The following is a 20,269-nucleotide window of genomic DNA, read 5'->3' on the forward strand; positions in this document are numbered from 1 at the left end:
GACACCACACAGACAGCATCTTCCCTGTCAGGACATCCGGACGCACAGATATGCTGGTGCGCCTTTGACGCTCTACGGGTGAAGGAAGACAGATAGACGTTCTGGGGCGTCTTCGGCGCTCTAATGGGAGGAAAAGCACATAGATGTTCTGGCTCGCCTTCGGCGCTCTAGTGAGGAGACAATGACTAGCTATAACTTTGTTTCACCTTCACCTCCCTTGTGGGGAGGCTCCGGCTCACATACCCCTATTCTGTTGTTTTACGCCTTGGGGCGTTAATTTATCGAAAAGTGGGAGAAAAAACACTAAATTTGTCGAAAAATGAAAAAAAAATCCTATTTCTCGTCGAAGAATAGAAGAAATTTGGCGTTGATTTATCGAAAAATAGAAAAAAATCCTATTTCTTATGGAAGAATAGAAAACATTTGGCGTTAATCTGTCGAAAAAATGGAAGAAAATCACTAAATTTGTCGAAAAGTGTGGAAATTGTATGTATTTTTGTCGAAAAATGGAAAGAAATGTGGTACATTATGTTGGTGACTATGTGAAAACTCTACACAAATTATTGAAAACTAACGGAAGAGTAATGTTAAGACTAGACAATATTCCCATGTTATTGATAAGAGCAGACAATCAGGAAATGCTTCATGTACATTAGATTTGTCTCCCCACACACACACACAACTGAACCCCTTTGTGGAGAAATCTCCCCGGTGAGGGGAGATGATATTCTCTCCTACCCCTTTCTTATGTACACATACCCCCATTTTTGTAGTTGAGACATTTTTGTAGTTGACATGTTTTTTATTAAAAAACTGATAAATATACAATAAAAAATAGATAAATATACATTTAATACAATAAAAAATAGATAAATATACAATTAATACAATAAAAATAGATAAATATACAATTAATACAATAAAAATAGATAAATATACAATTAATACATTAAAAAATATATAATTAATACATATAATCATCTTCGATGGTGGTGGAAGGATTCATGAGGCCGAAGGGGATCAGCGAGCCGTCGCTCGCAAAGTTTCCCTTGTCCATTACAGGACGAAGGCGTTTCTTATCGATTGTCGTCTCGATTCCATCTAATATGTTCGAGCCTCTCTTCATGGCCATTTTGTTGACTGTCGTGTTGGCTTCTTCCTTTTTGAGGTGGCGGAGCATCTGAAAAGAAAATAGTATAAATATGAAAACATAATCTTGTCACATACCATTTGTTTCATCGTGAAAAAGTTGATTTTTTCAGCCGTTTCATGATTAAGGGTGAAACCCTTTGCTCTGACTGAGTACTTCTCCTCTCCACTTTCATTGACCATTTTGTAAGCATAGACCTTTGGGGCCATAGCCACAATCTCATCAATATGCCATCCAGCCGGTGTTTCGTCCGTCAACTGTCCCAGTCCGTTTCCTCGGAGGGATTCAAGTGGATTAGTCCCTCTTTCTTGGCGGAAGATTATGGAGTCTGTGTCTGGAAGATAAATTAATTAAAATCAATACAAAAATGCAAAATACTTACCGCAGTAAATCAAATTCTCTGGTCCAACCAATTTCATTGCTTGGTACAATTTGACTCTTGCGGCTGACGTGGTGAGCGCTCCATATACAATATTGGTGAATTTCGCTGAATGAACCGCGTCATGGGTCGGCTTTCGGGAAACGAGTATGTGAGTATCCTTCCATTCTTCGAAACATTTCGGCTCCATTCCTGGTTCACACATGAATTGCACAGCACTCACGGCTTTCTGAATCGGGAACAACTTGGTGTCGCTTTTACACGGGTTTTGCGCCAGCTTTCCCCATGTGCTATTGAGAAATAGCTTGGCAAGACTTCGGAGAGCGGGATTCTTCTTGATCTTGTCGATATCCAACTTGATTCCTTCGTTTTGGAAGATTTCTTCAATATATTTGTCGATGTCCTGTTCTGTGACGACATTTTCCGGGAGGCCTGACGATTCATGTTTCATTTTCAACAACGGTTCCATGAAACTTGAGAAGAATCCACCGCGGAACCACTCATCCCAGTGCCAGACTTCATGATAACGGAGCACTTTGTAACCTTCTTCGATGGCCAAGTTCAACTCATCCGTGCACCAAACACCGGTCAGGAAACGCTCAGAAATCTTGGTGTGTGTGCACTTTCGTTTTGGATTCTTGGAATGTCCACATGTTCGGCATAGAACAAAGAGCAATTTTCCATCAGAGCGAGTGGGAATGACTGGCAGTTTACAATCCAATGGTGGTAATATATCACAAAATATGACACCACGATATGGAAGACGTCCAGGTACAATTGGCTCAAAATCACTCACTATCCGTTTTGGTGCTCCAACAGGGTATTCGGCACCCTTCATGTTGATATATGGATACAGGGAGCAGAAATCAAAGTATTCGATCGAGTATTTGGAGCATGCTTTCACGAGACTTTGGAATTGTTGTGTACGACCACCATACATTCCTTCACGGGGTTGAAGATGATGAGTATGGTTACACTGAAATTATACTTTTTTGAAAAAATAAATTGTGCCAATAAACTTACATTTTTAAAGAAATCTCTCATTTCTTTATCTTTTCTCAAGTCCTCGTTGATATCACATTCCCATTTAACATGTAGAGTATATCCGGCTGCTCTTATGATGTCATCTCGGTCTATTGTGGTTTCATACAGCTCTCCCATGGTGCGATTCTTATTTGCCGGACACTTTGCTTCTTGATCCATCCAACATCTGTTGCAGCCATGCCATAGACAACCGTGGACTTCGTATACTTCTTTCGTTTCGGGGTCGTATCCATCGACAAAGAATCCTGTGTTTCCACATTCCAAATAGAATTCCCCTTCCTTTGAAAGCTTGTGAATGAGTTTCAAGCCAGGATTCTTGTGTTCCAACCACATTAGATATTTGAGAGCGATTTTTGAGTTGTTCCTTCCACCATATCCATTTTCCGGAATATATCCAAGTACACCAGGTTTTATATGGTCATGTTTCATTATAAACTGAATATATGAAGCCAGTGTTGAAGCTTGAACAATTGGGTTCCAACCGGAGAATATTGTCTGACAAATCTGCAAAAAACAAAATTTTTCGATTAAAACTACAAAAATAACTTACCGTTATGAACTTGACAAGTGCTTCGACTAGGATTTGGACATCATTCTTGCAGTAATCCACAATTTCACGATTGAAATCAAATGGTTTCTCCTTGTTCGCATCATACCATTTCTCGAATTGTTCCTTATCCTTCGTACCCATATATTGGGGTTCGTAGTATTCGATGGGAGGTAACCCAGGAAGATTGACACCATAATTACCCGGGTGATTGAACATGTATGGAAAATATCCTTTAGATTTTGTATCCAAGTCAAATGCGGCAGGCATTTGAGATAATTTCATCGGTAAGTACTTCACTGAATCCCGAAAATGGAAGCTCGTCTTTATGGATGTGGGCACGTCCACCAGAATGAATGTATTGCCATTCATAACGAAATTCGCCGGATGTTTTTCATGTGAAATCATCTCCTCTAGCGTGAAGACGTGGTCATATCGGCCGCCATTGTGAGCAATGATATATGCATTTTTCAGTGTAAGGTCTGATCGGAGTACTTCAACGAAGCGTTGGATTACTGGTTCTGGCTCCTCGATCGATGATAGCACTTGCATTGGTCCACAACATGCACATTCTTTTCCCAAACAAGTTTGGCAAATAATCTTGTAGCATAGTACGTTTGGTACATGCTTTCCACCCAACGATTGAGCTCCTAGAATAAAACTTAAAAAATAAAAAAATTTCACAAATCTTACCGGTATACTCTGCCGTAGAAGCAACAATGCTTTCGCAATCGTAGATGACCATTTTCCATTCCTTTTGCTTATCCATCTGCTTATTTCGATCCTTTTCAGATGGTATGACATGTACACATTGATGATCTTCGCCGGCTCTTGTTTGACAGATTTTACACAAGTATGTGGAAAAGCATTCATGTTTCACTTTTGAATATGACTCTCTAGTGTGAATGGTACGACAATTTTTGCATCTGAAAAATTAGTAGAGATTACAATAACGATTTCAACTTACTTTTCGTAAACATCGCAATACGGAAATGCTTTCAGCGTTTTCTTTTCCAAATGTCTTTTGTAACACTCTTGACTTCGAAATGTGATATTGCACCTCTCACACCAGATCGACACTCCTTCTTCTGGCTCGCATTCGTTGTTTCCACATCTCCGGCATTTGGTTTCGCATGTTCTAGCATGGTTCGCACCGACAACTTTGTGGCATCGGAAGCAGAAACGAGCTTGAACATTCTCGACCGTTGGGTGGAAGTGATCGTAATGGCCATCGTGGTAGAAGAGGGGGATAAAATTCTCTGCTCCCTTGTTGAATTCCTCTCTGACCACTGGAAATGGAAAATGGGGTGGCATCTCCCAAATACAAATGTGGTATTCGTCCAAGTATTCGGCCAATTTCTCCAAATCCTCTAGATTGTGTTCCATTTGGTCCACATCCATACCAGCCTCTTCCAGAAGATCCATAGCACGCTCCATTTGTATTCTACATCTATTGTCGAATGCCTTAAACAATTACTTGTCAATTAGGTCTTTCTTTAAAAAATCTCTAACCTTTCCCTCCTTTCTCATCACTTTTTGTAGTTTGCAGGCCATTGTCTTTTTCTCTCCAGGGTCGCTACAGCTCTGCATATCGCTCCATAGCTTTCCCATTGCTAGAGCTTTTGGAAGACAATGCGAGTCTCCGACAACATTGTGACCGTGATGGAGACCAAACATTTTCTGAAAGCTACATTTGTATAGAGAAACAGTGTTTTAACTACTTACGCGTATTTCCTCGGGAGCTCGGTGACCACGACCAGGCAATGCTTTCTTGTCCTTTGTAAAAATTCGCATTGAGAGAATGAGCGTCTCGTCCAATCCGAGGTTTCGGTTTGATTGCGAATGTCTGGCGATTTCGTTCATCAGTGTGTGGCCATTTAACTTATCATATGTCCGATGTGGCATCCAGAATCCAGTTGGAGCTTTTTCGTATCCGGGGTGTCGAAGGTTTAACCAGAATCGCGTTGTCTTCAAGCATGCTCCAGCCTTCATCAACATCCAACGGATGAAGATATCGAATAAGATTCCAATATTTACATCCAACGTGTTGGATGTTGGTAGTTTGTCCAAGTTTTTCAACTTGATACGTGTCGGGGGGAGTTTCAGAGTTTCGGTCGTTGATCGGACCAGATCAGATCCATCAACAACAGTGGCGAAATTGCCAAAAAACGCCAACTCGGCGTCTGTTGGATATGCCTTTCCAACAAGAGCATCTACAAAAACGGAAATGTGAAAAGAAAAAAGTTGAAAAAAAAAACATACCATTCTCGGGAGCCAAAGCGGCAGAAGAAGAAGTATTAGCGTCCATTCAGTACAATAAGTCCAGACGATAATGAACCTTTTCGCGCGCATAAGTGGTTTTAAAGGGCGATACCTTAATTAATAATTCATACCATTTGTATAAATCATGTCAATCATCTGTCACGCGATTTATCATACCATTTGTATAAAACATGTCAATCATCTGTCACGCGATTTATGATAATTCAAATATTGTTGCTATTGCGAAATACAAGGACAAACCGACACACAGACATGCTGGTGTGCCTTAGGCGCTCTAAGGACGGAAAAAAGGACACACAGACATGCTGGTGTGCCTTAGGCGCTCTAGAGGATGACCAGCTATTTCTCTGTTTCGCCTATGCCTCCCTTGTGGGGAGGCTCCGGCTCACATACCCCTATTCTGTTGTTTTACGCCTTGGGGCGTTATTTTATCGAAAAGTAATAGAAAAAAAGCACTACTTTTGTCGAAAAGTTAAGTAAAATAGTGAATTTTCATTGAAAAGAGGAAGAAATGTGATACATTATGTTGGTGACTATGTAAAAAACTATTCACAAATTATTGAAGACTAACAGGGAGAAATTGTCAAGACTAGACAATATTCACATGTTAATGTTAAGTGTGTACAAATAGAAGATGCTTCATGTACATTTTTTTATGTTTTCCCCCCACACACATCTGAAACCCTTTGTGGAAAAATCTCCCCGGTGAGGGGGGATGATATTCTTCTCTACCCCTTTCTTATGCACACACCCCATTTTTGTAGTTGAGACATTTTTGTAGTTGACATGTTTTTTATTTAAAAAACTGATAAATATACAATTAATACAATAAAAAATAGATAAATATAAAATTAATACAATAAAAATAGATAAATTAGATAAATACAATGAAAATTAGATAATGCTAGATAAATACAACGAAAATTAGATAATGCTAGCATCGGTGGCGGAGTTGGAGGCACGGTGGGAAGAGGACGAGGAAGAGAACGAGGAGGATGAGGAAGAAGGAGAAGAAGCACTGGGTGCGGATGATGGCGGATTTCAAAATTAAATTTTTTTTAAATATGAAATAAATTTGTTGGAAAATGTGTAAAGAATTTTCAAAAAAAAAACAGACCGCGGGCACGCCATCCCATTACCGTGCATAATTAATTAGATTTTGCGGGAAAACACGGTTTCAACCATAAGCTCATTAATTATTACCGAACTCATTTAATATGCAGCACGCATAATTAATTAGATTATGGTGCGAAATGTTCCTGAATAATTAAGTGCGTTTTGAGGGAGATAACACTCAATCACTACTTACATCGTATAGTCGTAGAGAATGAGTTGCACATATAGAATAAACTAAACTTTACATTTACAAAGACAGTTTTTCAAAGCTGTCTGTCTACAAATATCTCTACCATTTCTGGTTATCTTGGCACCAGCGGTCTATCTTACGTCTACTTTATACACCAAACATTTTGATATTGCACTTTCGAATATGTCAGTGATTATGGCAACATCCCATGGGCTATTTTCGACTGTTACCATGCTGCTCATGCATAAACTGCTCATGCATAGAGCAGAAATAAGGAGGCTTTTGGGAAAATTGAAATTGGTCAAAAACGAAAATTTAATTGCTGTTAATATTTCTGTTCACAGTACAAGTGATTCTCTGGGTCACGGTGTAGAAATAAAAACACCTAGACCCAAATTCTATCTGAATATAAAGTATTTTTCATGTGGACACCTTTTTATAAATATTAAGGTGAGCACCTTTTTTCGAAAAACATAGGGCTGGAACGATATTTTTGTGGAGTAGTGTATTAAAAAAAAAGTTAATAATGGATATGTTTATTTCCCTTATTCTTCCCCATTTAACCTGACTAGGGATGGATCCTGAGTCGAGATGGAGTTACGGGTCGAGACCTATATGGTTGGAAAGCTTGAGTTGTGAAAATTCCAAAACAGTTTTCAAATTTTGCTGAACGCTTCTAGGAATCGAGAAAAATGAGCTCAAAGTTCGGCTCTGATCTCGATTCTTAACCATATGAATCGTCCGAGTAGAGGGTGAATGGGAGCTACTTTCCTCACTCCCCAGGTAATCCACGTTTTTCAACCACAGGTAAACCGCTAAGTCCCAAAAGCGTGTTGTTGGCGGCTGAAAAAGCGCTAGCGGCTTAATAACGGCCCAATAACCGGTGAGCGACCGCCAAAGTTCCAATGGCGGCTTAATAACCGATGAGTGACAATGTTGCGGAACATTACAGAAGTTGTGTTAGAGATGGAATTTTGAGAAAATATTTTAAGAGGCGGGTCCTATTAGATAGATGATTCATTCTTTATTTCGTTTTTTTCATAAAAATTGATTTTATTTTTGGCGGCTTAAAAACGGCTTAATGGCGGCTGAACAGCCGCTGGCGGCTAAATCACTGACCAGGAACGGGCTAATAACCGGTGAGTGAACCGCTGGCGGCTAAACGGCGGCTTAATAACCGGTGAACGACATAAACCGACTGGTAAAAATGAATGGAAAACTACTTCCAAGCATACGAAACAAATGCCAATTGTAGTAAAAGTCATAATAAAGTATTTGTACGTTCCGAATATTTTTCGAACCCCAAAAAGGCTCAAAAATATTACAATGATTCAGAACAATGAGTTGATTAAAAAAGTTTTTGTTCTTTCAAAAAATTGGCCTTTCTCGGTTATATTTCTTCTTAAAACTATTTCTTGTCAAAGTTCTTCAGTTTGAACAAAAAAATTTAGGTAACCTATTTTTCTCAAAAGAGCGCGTTTGCATAGGTTCACTTTGAAATTTCGTGATCTATTGAAACTAGGTGAATAAAACTGGAAGGCATTTTCAAGACTGAACAGCGTTGATATTTGCTTAATAACCGGTGAACGACTTATGGAGTATACAGATCACAAGTAGAGCTTCATTTTTGTAGTTGACAACTTTTTTTGAACGAGTACATACTAAGAAGTTACAGGCAATTCTGGATGTGCTTCTATCACGGGTTATACGGTAATTCAAAACCATATTCATAGTTATTGAAATGTGTCTCTTTTGCAACTTTCGGTTTCTTTCTATTTAAAACGTTTGGACGTTCACTACTTTTCTCAACTATCTGCTCTTTTTCAACATGCCTTCAACATTCAAGTTTCAATCCAAGCCGCCGCTTTCAGCGAGAAGTCGCAACGATACTCCGCTATTTCGGTGTTCGCAGTAAATCTTCACCGGCGCCGCTCGAATTATTTTTCAGTAAAAACGTTTATTTTTCTTCGATTTTCATGTAATTCTTGATAATTTTTAGATTGTTACATTTCGTTCAAGTAATTGATAAATCTTAATTACTATCCGCTTACTACCCGTTGAATAATCACTCCATTATTCGTTTCTAGGCTAATCGAGACAACTTGTGATGGCGTCGGGCGTCTCAACGCAATATGGAGGATGTTTCAGCTATCGGAGGACAGAAAAGGTTTGTTATCGCATGAATCTGATTATAATTCTATGTAGTTTAACTATTCTTTTACAGAATCTGACGTCTTAGCGCCTGAGAAATGCAACAGAAGCCCGTCAGGACCACCAAACGTTGTCAATGGGAAATTCGGAGACAACGACGACGTTTTTCACATGAAATAAAGGTATTTTCGATTCTCTATGAAAGAAAATAAGCGTAGTTATTTAGGAAAAAAACATCGTCAAAAGCACCATTAAAGCGAGCTCAAAATCGGGATCGAACGTCTGTCTCAAAGGATTTGTTACACTATTTAGCGGAATTCAATAAGCTAAAGGAGAAATATATGTGAGTAACTATCGGACTTCGACCAAATTTTATCTATTTTATTTCAGATTTGAACAATCTTCACCAAAAAAGAACTCTAACTATTGGAAATCAAAACACCGATTACACAATTTTACACTTGGAACGAGAAATGAAAGGAAACAAGTCAGATGGAGTCAAACGCCAAGAATATTTTAATTTCTATTTTTCTTCTTTCTTCCTTTTTAATTGTATTTCTGTTTTTTTCTTATAATAAACAATAATTATTCAACCATGTGTTCCGAAACTACCGGGAAAGGGGCCTATTGGGAAAGTGCGCCGGGTGAAAGTTGGCCCGGTGGCGGCTAAACGTTGGTCCGTCGGCTACTAAACGTTGGTCCGTCGGCGGCTCGCAACTTCAACCACCGTATGTTCGCCGTTGGGCAACTTGCGCGCCGCCGCCGATCCGTTTTTGGGACTTAGCGGTTTACCTGTGACGGTTGGTTGGTCGAGTGGGTAAGAGGTTGGGTTGGGAGGCAAGAGGTCTGGGTTCGGTTCCTCTGGACGCTGTTTGTTTTTTTCTTTTTTCATTTTCACCTTTCTGGATATGGATTTTATCTATTTTTATTTTTCTTCATGAGGTTTTAACAAAAAATACACAAAAGTAATTTTGGCAAAAAATATCAGCAAATTTCAGAAATAAGCTTTTCCGTATCCTTTCACTGATCAAAAAAGGAGAAACAAACTTACTTTTTCACAAAGAACCATAAAAATAGATAAAATCCATATCCAGAAAGGTGAAAATGAAAAAAGAAAAAAAAAACAAACAGCGTCCAGAGGAACCGAACCCAGACCTCTTGCCTCCCAACCCAACCTCTTACACAGGTGAACCGCTGGGGAACACATATGGAACCGCGCGGTGGCGAATATGTGGCTAAAAAGAATGAGGGTTGGGCCCTATATGTGCCCATATGGATCCACGCGCGGTCGGCCGAAAACGTGGGGCGCATATGGAACGCATATGGATAGCATATCAGCATTAATTCTACCAACCGTATTTGGTTGATTATTGTGTATGAAACACTAGAAAGCCCTAATTCATTGTTATGATAGGTATGTAATGCTATTATGTTGTTTTACTATTCCTTTTTTCAACTTGTTCACTTTCCATTTCTCGGACTTGTACATTTTCTCCGTTCTTTCTCGAAGTTCTTCATTTTTCAAACAGATAATGGCAATACTTCACGAAAAATTGAAAATCACATACGATTTCATATAAATATTATAAGTTAGCTTGGCGGTTATAAAACAATTTTTGATGTTCGAGCTTTTCTTTGAACTCTGAAAAAAAACCCGCCGACGAAATTCGAAGTCCGGTATTTTGACTTTACTTCGGTATGACAAATACTTACCTTCTTACCTTTAAATCCATCTGAAAAATATAATTTATTATCATACCGAAGTAAAGAAAAACACAAGACTCGAATTTCTCGACAAAAAGCTAAAATTCAAGTTTATTGAGAAAATAACAATTTTTGTATTGAAAAAATAAGTTTCCGTAAGTTTAAATAGCTTTATTTTTATTTTTGAAGTTTGCCATTATCTGTTTTGTGCAAAAAGAATGAAGAAAATAGGTGAAAACTTCGAGAAACGGAGAAAATGGGCCCGGACTTATGGAAAAAAAATGTCGCGTCGATTTACGGTAAACAACACGCGCACGTGTAATTCCGGAGTGTCGTTGCGGCGGCCGGCCGCCACCCTCAAATATGGACCATACATGGAACGTATATGGGAGCCAAATGGGTGCACGCGCGGCCAGTACACAGAAAAGACGACCGCACATATACGCCACACGCGCGGTCCACTTTTCATTTAGGGACACATATAGGACGCTATTCTGGCACTTTCACATATAGGATTCCCAGCGGTTCACCTGTGTACCCACTCGACCAACCAACCGTTGAAAAACGTGGATTACCTGGGGAGTGAGGAAAGTAGCTCCCATTCACCCTCTACTCGGACGATTCATATGGTTAAGAATCGAGACCAGAGCCGAACTTTGAGCTCATTTTTCTCGATTCCTAGAAGCGTTCAGCAAAATTTGAAAACTGTTTTGGAATTTTCACAACTCAAGCTTTCCAACCATTTAGGTCTCGACCCGTAACTCCATCTTGACTCAGGATCCTTCCCTAGTGAGCAAAGACACTTTGAATGTTATTATAAGTGAGTTGCCAATCATAATAAAAATACTATTTGACAACAATTCTAGCAATGTATACTGGAGTCTACTCTGTGACTGTATCTCTATTAGCTGTACAGTTTATTTTTCGGTATTCGGCGTTGTTCAGGTATTTATAAAATTTATACTCACATTAATAAAGTATATTACAGTTTCAAGCACCTGACATACTTCCGTGTCTGCAAATCTCTTATTTGGGTTGTTTATTGCTTATTCTTTATTGCTTATAAACGACATAAGAATCTATCGATCATTCAAATCACGCCCCCCCCCCCCCCTCATCATAATTCCGTCATACAAGAACTTATAAACGTTAGATTTTTTTCTGAGTCATCAAAAGCACGAATAAAGTATTGAAACTTTAAAATTTGATTAGGATCGATCGATGTTTTTAACCTGCATCTTGAAATTTTCACTTGCAGTTCAGTACAGTCTCACCAATGCTAGGAATATCGATTTTCATATTTCAATAAAATATCCACATAAATGCACATACAAGCTCTTGATACATGTATAATATGAATGAAAACTTCGGAATATTGGGTGATTAGCAGGAAGAGAGGCATAATATATGCAAGAAACAAAAGAAAGCGCTGGTATTTATCTGGTGTTTGTTGTCTAAGAACTTGAAAAGATTTTATCAATAGAAAAATGAATAAGATCGGTCCTTATCATATCTGATAAATGAACACCTCCACATCAGAACACATGTCGTCACACTGACTGAAAATAATTCATTGGGTATTCATTTCGGTAGATAAACTTTTGGGTTTTAGATGTAAACATGTCTAAAACCTGAATAATTTGCTTTGGAACAGCGGAACACACGATTTTGAGGCAACCGGTGAGTTACTGACAGAATTTGTCCCGGGCATAAACTTTTTTTAAAAAAGTTTACAGAGTTTATTGCAATATAATTATTTTAAAGCACAAATATATAAACGTTTATTTTTTTGATGAATTATCTGAAAAAAAGGTTTAACCGAAAAAAACGAGAAAAAGTGGAAAAAAAATGAGCTTCATTCAAAAAAATTTAGCTCCCTATTGTTCCTGCACTTTATAAGCACGCGATTTGGCTGCGCAGCAACTCAATTGGCAACCTGTCAAGTGGTGTGCAAACGCACTTCACTAGACTTCCGGGTTGGCGGGAAAATAATTTGAATTGATATGAACCAAAAATGACTCTGCACTCGGCTGGAAGGAAAATTATACTTCAAGACAACTAATTAACTTTGTCTTATTGCCTCATAATATTTCATACTGCCTTACTTCCGTCTTTTCTTCCGTAACAGCTCTGCTATGCAGAACAATTGTCGCTGTTTTGTTTTTCACCACCCATTTCGTTCATTCTATTAAATTTATCTCGAATATCCCTTTCCTAATTCTATTTGTTTTTTATTATCTCGTTTCCGTTTTTTTATTATTCGTTTCCGTTCCCCTCCCCATTGTTACCCATGCCACTCCCCCTTTAATTATGTTTTTTTTTTCATTTCCAGACAACCTCTCTGGTCGCAACCTAGAATTGATACACTTCTAGATTTTCCAATCAACTACCTGGTTGCCTTCCGCTCTCTAGAAATGTCCGACCTAACTTGCGCTTCTCCTGAGCAGCAAGACTTTCTGGCCAGTCGAAACTTGGCGATCTCTCAATTCGTCGATGTCATCGCCGCCCTTGTAACATTATTATCGACCTACCCAGCTATTCAGTTAGTACGTCATAAATCATTATTCCAATGGTCCACTAAGCTTTTGCTCCTTCAAAATTTGATCTACGCAGTGTTATATCAGTTATCTTATAGTCTAGAGGCGATTCTCGTGTTGTACAAACACTTTTTCAAATTGGGTGAAATTTGTGATTACCTACAAACCGAGGCGCATTGTGCACCTTATCTGGAATTTAATCTGGCCGCTACCAGTGGTATGATCTACGGGCAGACGGGTCTAATGGTGGAAAGAGTCATCGCCACATTCCTACCCGACTACACCGGAAAGAAAACCATCCGTGTATCGTGTACTATTCTCGTTTTGGTATTCGTTTGTAGCTCGATAACCGGAAAATTGTTAACATGGGATGACCCGTTGGATGGTGCCCTACTTGCGTGTGTTATGTTTCCTAGAGCCAGTGCCGCCAGGGCGAGTATCTACTTTTGTGTCTGTGTTTTTGTGGTGTTATTCAATTTTGCAGTTTCCTTGTCGTTGAGGTGGTATAACACGAGAATGGAATACTCGTAAGTTTTTTTCTGGGCGTTCTTAGAAAAGTCTATTTCTGCGAATATGCTGGATGGTTTTTTCCGGCTTTGTTGCTGATGATAGAGACACGGCCAATAAGTAAACCGTGCCGCAGTTACAGACAGCAAGCCACACCCATTTCTGCACAACAGCTGCAGAGTCCTATGAAAACGCATTTTTGCACGGCACGCTTTTTACAACCGCGCTCTGCCGAAACCGAAGAATAGTGTGCGAAATTGAGAGACTCGGAGAAAAAACTGCATTTTTCAAGAGAATTCAGTTGGAGCGCAGTTGTAAAAACTGTGCTGAGCTGATACAAACCTTTTTTTCAAACATAGGTCACGCCTACTTATCTGATAGACAAAACTATACAATTAACAATGCAACAGGCTAAAAAAAGTTGCCAGGACGTTTTGAAACCAGGAAATGTTAAAACCGCCAAAAATTTGTAACTAGTTTCTAAAATTTGCTTGTTACAGAAATTCCGGTTAAAACTCGGATTTGTTTTGAAACTTCATGTCTTGTACTGGAAAAAAAAAGAGTTTCGACAAGGATTTTCAAAAAAAAAATTCGCGACAGGGAGTTGTGTGCGGAGCATAAACCTCAAGCGGCGTGGATGAAATTTTGGATGGTTTTTTAACGAGCAACACTCTGCAAAAACAGAATACAGATTTGAAATCAGAGCAAAATTTCCGTTCTAGTGATATACATTTCGACCTGTAACTCCAATTCGACCCATGATCCTTGCCTAGTTAAGCGTATTGCTGTTTAAAAAGATTGCGGCTCCGCCCCATTTAATGCCGCATTATTCTATCCTGTATTCTAAGCATTTAGTTATAACCATACTGTAGCCATGTCTTTTTTCCAGAACCCGTTTCAAACTGAACGCCAGATTCCAAAAACGCGAAGCCATCGATTCGACTGGTACCATCTGCTTCTTATCCTTATCCCTATTTATCCTAATGCTTATTTATTCTCTGGGTATCTGTGTACTACGCCATATCCGGCCTTACATAACTATGGCCGATTTCTACTTTTGGGTCGTTTGGTTTTATGTAAGTCTTCAACTTTTTTTTCAACTTGTCAAGGCCCGGCTTCAAAAAACACACCAATTTTTTCAATTTTTCATCGAAAAAATGTACACTTCAGAAGTTCTGATTTTTCAGAATTTTTACTATTTCTGAATGATAGTCGAAAGTTTCCAAAAATTTAAAAAAATTCGAAAAGTTTTGAAATTTGAACTTTGTGGCCAAGTACCCGTACCTTAGTTTCACAAATTTCACTTTTTTCAACAAGTATGTCTTGGTGACACCTAGAAACTAGAGTGTCGTATCGCGAGACGATTCCAGCTGATTCCAGCATATTCTCGCAATCGTCTCGTTTTGCTCTGTCTCGTTTTGTCCAGCATAAAGTTCAGCATATTCTCGTTCAGCATAGTTCAGCAAAGTTCAGTTCAGCAAAAGTTCAGTTACAGCATATTCCAGCACGTTTCATTTATTTTTCATTCCCGCAAAATTTCTTGCTGAACATTGTGAGAATCTCGCGAGACGAACGTGAATTATTTTTCCGTGACAAAATAAGAAAACTCTATACAAAAGTATTAATTCCGTGAATTTTCACTGTGGATCAAGTACAGTGTTTCTTCATTTTGAACTTTTTTCAAAGGTCACGGTTTTAACAATGTCAATTTTGCTTTATTTTTAACTTTGCTGAACTATGCTGAACGAGAATATGCTGAACTTTATGCTGGACAAAACGAGACAGAACGAAACGAGAATATGCTAGATTCAGCTGGAATTCTCGCAAAGTGCTGTAAATGATTCTCGCGAGACGACACTCTACTAGAAACCCCTCACATCTCTTCCAGACCGTCCCCTTCTCCGCCATGCTACTCCCACTCCTCCTGATCTACCGTATCCGTTGGACACGTGTCAATAGAGTACGATTATTGAAGAATATCAAAAATGTGAAACAGTCACAGGATGATCATATCCAGCAAATGAGGGATATGTGGGGTTGAGAGATGGAGAATGTTCTTGTTCTCTCTGATTTTTTTTCTGTCCGCCTTTCCTTGATGTCTGACTAGATTTCTATGCTTGTTTCTTAATGAATTTTTTCGTTGCGAAAACTGTCAACTTCATATTCGGAATCAAATCTCAATCACAACAAACTACGCAGCTCCAACGTAAATTTTTTATTGCAGTATGCATCCAAATTGCTCTTCCTTTAGTGGTGATCATGCTCCCTGCATACTATATTTTATCAACAATTTACACTAATAATTTTGATATGACTTTTACTAATTTTTTTTTGATTATGATATCTTCACACGGATTGTTTGCCACCATTATTATCCTTTTTATCACAAACCATATAGAACGGAAACTTTAAAAGTTTTGGGAGTTGGCAAAAATTTTTAACTTTACTTATTTTTCTTGCTATCACTTTTCATTCTAATGCAACTCATTAGTTGGTCAAAAAACTGAAGAAAGTTTTTCTTGAAAGACGAATCTTCAACTTTAACGAAACCTTAAGACGAAACTTAAACCCTTTGTTGTATGATACAAATCTCAATCTCGTATAATTTGTTTTTCTTCTCCCCAATAAGATCTTATATTCTTAATTAATGCTACCATGCATTTCTTTTGGAAAAGTGTTTTTTGATATCTTGTTTTTCTGTTCTAATGAGGCATACGAAAACACAAATTAGCTTTGTCATCTGTTATCATAACCATTTCAACCATAGATCGTATAGTCGCAGAGCATCCTCTCTGAATCAAATACGTCTTCAGCATCTTATATATTTTGTCGTGACTAAACATGAGTTGTACATATCGAAACAACTATTTCGAATCCGAGGAATTTCTCAATCTCGCTTTGCATAGTTTGTCAGTTGTTCAAGCACCAATATATATTTTGGGAGCTTACATAATCATTATGAAGACCCCAAATAAAATGGGAAAAGTGAAGTTTCCTATGCTGTCAATGCATTTGATGTGAGTTGAATTATAAAGCAGTTCTTCAGAAATGTATTCCAGATTCGCTTCAAATGACGTATATGCAGCAACACTTGCTCTCCCAAGAATGGTATTCCCAATTTGTGCCGGTTATTCGACTGGAGTACTTTCATCTATTGGGGTACCCATATGGATCGAAGGTTACATCGGACTCACAATGTTTTTTCGTAAGTTTTCCGAATTCCGGTTTCTCTTCTCAAGTTTTTTTGTCAGTTTTTGGACCAGCCATCACTATGTTTTTCGAAAATCGGTACAACTATGTGGTACGTTTGGATTGTAATACTCAAAGCCGCAGATTCAAACGAGCGGTTCATTATTTCATTAATTATTTCATTGCACTCAACGTGCTCATGCCATCTTTTCTCAATTTGCCGGATCAGTCAGTTGCAAGACAAATAGCTCTGAAAAAGCTTCCATGCCTTCCACTCGAAATAGTCAATCACCCGAGGTTTTTCATGATTGGAAATGAAGATCTAAACTTTGTCTGTACTGGGTTATTCGGCATCTTTATTTGGACTCAAATTATCTTTTTTGTTGCGAAAACAGTCAACTTCGTATTCCGAACAAAAGCTCAATCACAACAAACTGCACAGCTTCAACGAAAATTCTTCAGAGCAGTATGCATCCAAATTGCTTTTCCATTTGTGGTGATCATGATTCCAGCTTGCTATAATTTATCAGCAACTTACACTAATAATTATGATATGGCTTTTACTAATGTTTCGGTCATAGTGACAACTTCACACGGATTGTTTGCCACTATTATTATGCTTCTTACTCACAAACCTTATAGAACGGAAACTTTGAAAGTTTTGGGAATCTAGAGGTTTTACAAGAGTAATAAGTTGACAGTAGTTCGGATGTCTATCAGTGTAACGCGTACCCGAGTTTTTTCTGAATAAATCTTTTTTCTTTCTACTATTAACATCGGTTCAGTCTTTTCAACTCGTTGGTTAGTCTAAAAACTGAAGAAGGTTTGTTTGAAAGACGAAACTTTAACAGTAACACTCTGTAGTATGATACGCATCTCAATATCGTATTGTTTTTTCTTTTTAGAATATATTCCGTTACTCAATAAGTGTATACACGACAACTTTTCATGAATAATCTCATCGTCACACTTTTCATTGACAGTTTTTCTTCTCCCCACGTGACGTTATACTTTCGTAATGTCTCTGTTTTGAGGAAGTTTTTTTTCATTGAAATCTTGTTTTGCTGTTTTAATGAGATATACGAACACAACACAACTCTTTCATCTGTTATCATTCATCTCTGACCATACATCGTATAGTCGCAGACAGAGCTTTGCAGAGGTGAAGACGGAAGTGAAATCATTTACGGTAGTATGGAACTGACGGCAATAATGCAAAGTTAATTAGTTGTATTGAAGGCGATAACTACCTCTGGAGCATAAAAACCCAACCATTTTATTTATCTGGTACCAGTGGACCTGGAAAAAAATACTGAAATTGACACCAGGGCTGAGCATTGTTAAATAGTTTGACCATAAATAGTTTGACCAAACATTATTCGAATTTTTTTTCAAACATTGAAACAATTTCAAATACCTTCAAACAACTCAATATTGTAAAGTATGGTCTAGAAGGAACCGAACGGACTGATAATTCATTCATTTCTCTGCGTCTCTAGACGCACTTCTATCTCCTTCCTGCCTCCGTGGCCCCACCTTTTGATTTCTTCCCATTGTTCTACGCCCGCGGGCGCCAATGTCTCCCACCCCCTCACCAGTATATAAGGCCGAGCGCAAGCTCATACGAGGCCGATCCTCATGACCCTACCTTGTTTTATTCCCCTTGATTTAACCTTTGTTATTCCCTTCTCACTTTGTCCCGCCCTCTCTTAGTAAGCGCAGTAGTTTGGTAATAAAGTATTTGTTTAGCATATATTGTGTATAGCAGAAGAGCAACATTTATTGCCCTTCTATTTTATACCCCTTTTTGAACTGAAGGTGAGAGAATCTATACAAATTCGTCGATCAAAAAGGTAAGACACTACTCTTTTTTTCTATCAATTTTCGTCAAATTTCAGGTAAACAAGAACAAAATTCATTAATATCTTCAATCATCAACAAAGGGGTGCTCCACTTCTCGTCGCTGTTAATTTTCGCGTTTACTCTTAATTGTTTATTTTAATATGTATATAATTGTAGTTTCATGAAAAATTATTATTTTTCAGTTTCCTTCTCCTGTATTCTTATTCCTCTTCTCATAGTTTAACCAATTCCAGTTTATTTTATCCTATCACTTCCCATAATACTGAAATAGTTGTTTTGTGTTTGAATTTGACAAATAAGTAGTAGAAAGTATAAAAATCTGTATATGAAGCATGTGTATTTCGTGGGCCCAAAAATTCTCGGAAATGTTTAGACGTCCCAAAAAGCATTTAGACGTCTAAGTGTTTAAATGACGTCTAGTGTTTTTTCGGACTTTCGAATTTTCAAAGGACATCTAAACTGGAATAGAGCCAAAATAATTTAAGAATTAAAAATAATTTGTGAATGAAAAACAAATGCAAATGAAAAACAAATTCGGGATAAATATACTCTAATGCAGGGTTGGGAAATTCCGGGCCGGGCCGGGCCGGGCCGGCCCGACTGAGAAATTTTCCTCGGCCCGGCCCGGCCCGGCCCGGCCCGGCCCGCCTCGGCCCGGCCCGGTCGGCCCGGTCGGCCCGGCTCCTGTAGAAATTTTAAATTTTTTGAAAAAATCTTGAATTTTTTTTGATTTTTTTTGCAAAAAAGTGGATTTTTCGACTGTGTTTTAGAATATCGGTAAAAACATTAGCGTACGAGAAATTTTGAGAATTTTGACTTTTTTTAAATGAAAATTTTGCAGAAATTTGTGAAAAAATGGTGTACATTTTTTGAATCCGGGCCGGAAGAATTTTTTGTCAGCCCGGCCCGGCCCGGAATTTCCCAACCCTGCTCTAATGCCATCCTCCTACTTATTGTGAGATACATATGAAAGTATGCAGGTGTACTCACTTATGCTCGCAACTGTATGGTATGATAACAGATGAAAAAATCGTTTTGTGTTTGCATATTTTATGAAAACAGCAAAACAAGTTTTCAAAGAACAAAAAACTTCCTCGTAACATAAACATGGTGGCATCCATTACGAAAATACACTGCTCGTCATAAGTTTATTCCACTCCCTATATCAGGAGTTTCTGTGAAAAAAAAGAGTTTTAAAGCAAAATTGTTAATACCATTAGATTGAGAGCCTGAATAAACCTAAGGAGCTGAATTGTCAGAAATTTATTTCAAATATTACGGTTCCATCAACCAAAAATCACTTTTTTGACCGTGTAAAATTATCTCATTTGGGAGTAGAAAAACTCCTCATGAAAAATATGATGATACGGTAATATTGTCATGAAAAGTTGTGGCGTACACACTTATTGAGCAATAGGCTACATATATTCTAAACAGCAGAAAACTGTACAAGATTGAAATGTTTTGAAGTAGAAAGAAAAAAAGATTTATGAGGAGAAAAAATCAGTTTTGCGTTGCACAGGGAGGCATTTGAACCACTGCCACCTTATTGCTCTCGCAAAACACTATGACCGAAACATTAGTAAAAGCCAAATCAAAATTTTTAGTG

The 20,269-nt window shown here is 38.2% G+C and overlaps 3 protein-coding genes across 3 annotated transcripts; 2 read left to right on the plus strand and 1 right to left on the minus strand.

The window, feature by feature from the left end:
• Positions 1–964: 964 nt before the first annotated feature.
• Positions 965–5,428, minus strand: GCK72_020503 (uncharacterized protein; the record flags this gene model as incomplete). Its single annotated transcript, XM_053733618.1, has 10 exons — positions 965–1,180; positions 1,228–1,484; positions 1,533–2,505; positions 2,553–3,077; positions 3,124–3,770; positions 3,814–4,016; positions 4,088–4,584; positions 4,633–4,800; positions 4,846–5,333; positions 5,383–5,428. 10 exons carry the CDS (start codon positions 5,426–5,428, stop codon positions 965–967), a joined length of 4,020 nt encoding a protein of 1,339 aa, XP_053582531.1.
• A 7,550-nt stretch (positions 5,429–12,978) lies between these two features.
• GCK72_020504 (uncharacterized protein) lies at positions 12,979–13,632 on the plus strand (the record flags this gene model as incomplete). The annotated part of the gene is made up of 1 exon (XM_003116149.2): positions 12,979–13,632. One exon carries the CDS (start codon positions 12,979–12,981, stop codon positions 13,630–13,632), a length of 654 nt encoding a protein of 217 aa, XP_003116197.2.
• A 2,952-nt stretch (positions 13,633–16,584) lies between these two features.
• Positions 16,585–17,470, plus strand: GCK72_020505 (uncharacterized protein; the record flags this gene model as incomplete). The annotated part of the gene is made up of 3 exons (XM_003116258.2): positions 16,585–16,625; positions 16,668–16,813; positions 16,860–17,470. 3 exons carry the CDS (start codon positions 16,585–16,587, stop codon positions 17,468–17,470), a joined length of 798 nt encoding a protein of 265 aa, XP_003116306.2.
• Between the last annotated feature and the right edge of the window lie 2,799 nt (positions 17,471–20,269).

This window comes from Caenorhabditis remanei, chromosome V (assembly GCF_010183535.1).
Source record: "Caenorhabditis remanei strain PX506 chromosome V, whole genome shotgun sequence".
Lineage (NCBI taxonomy): Eukaryota > Metazoa > Nematoda > Chromadorea > Rhabditida > Rhabditidae > Caenorhabditis > Caenorhabditis remanei.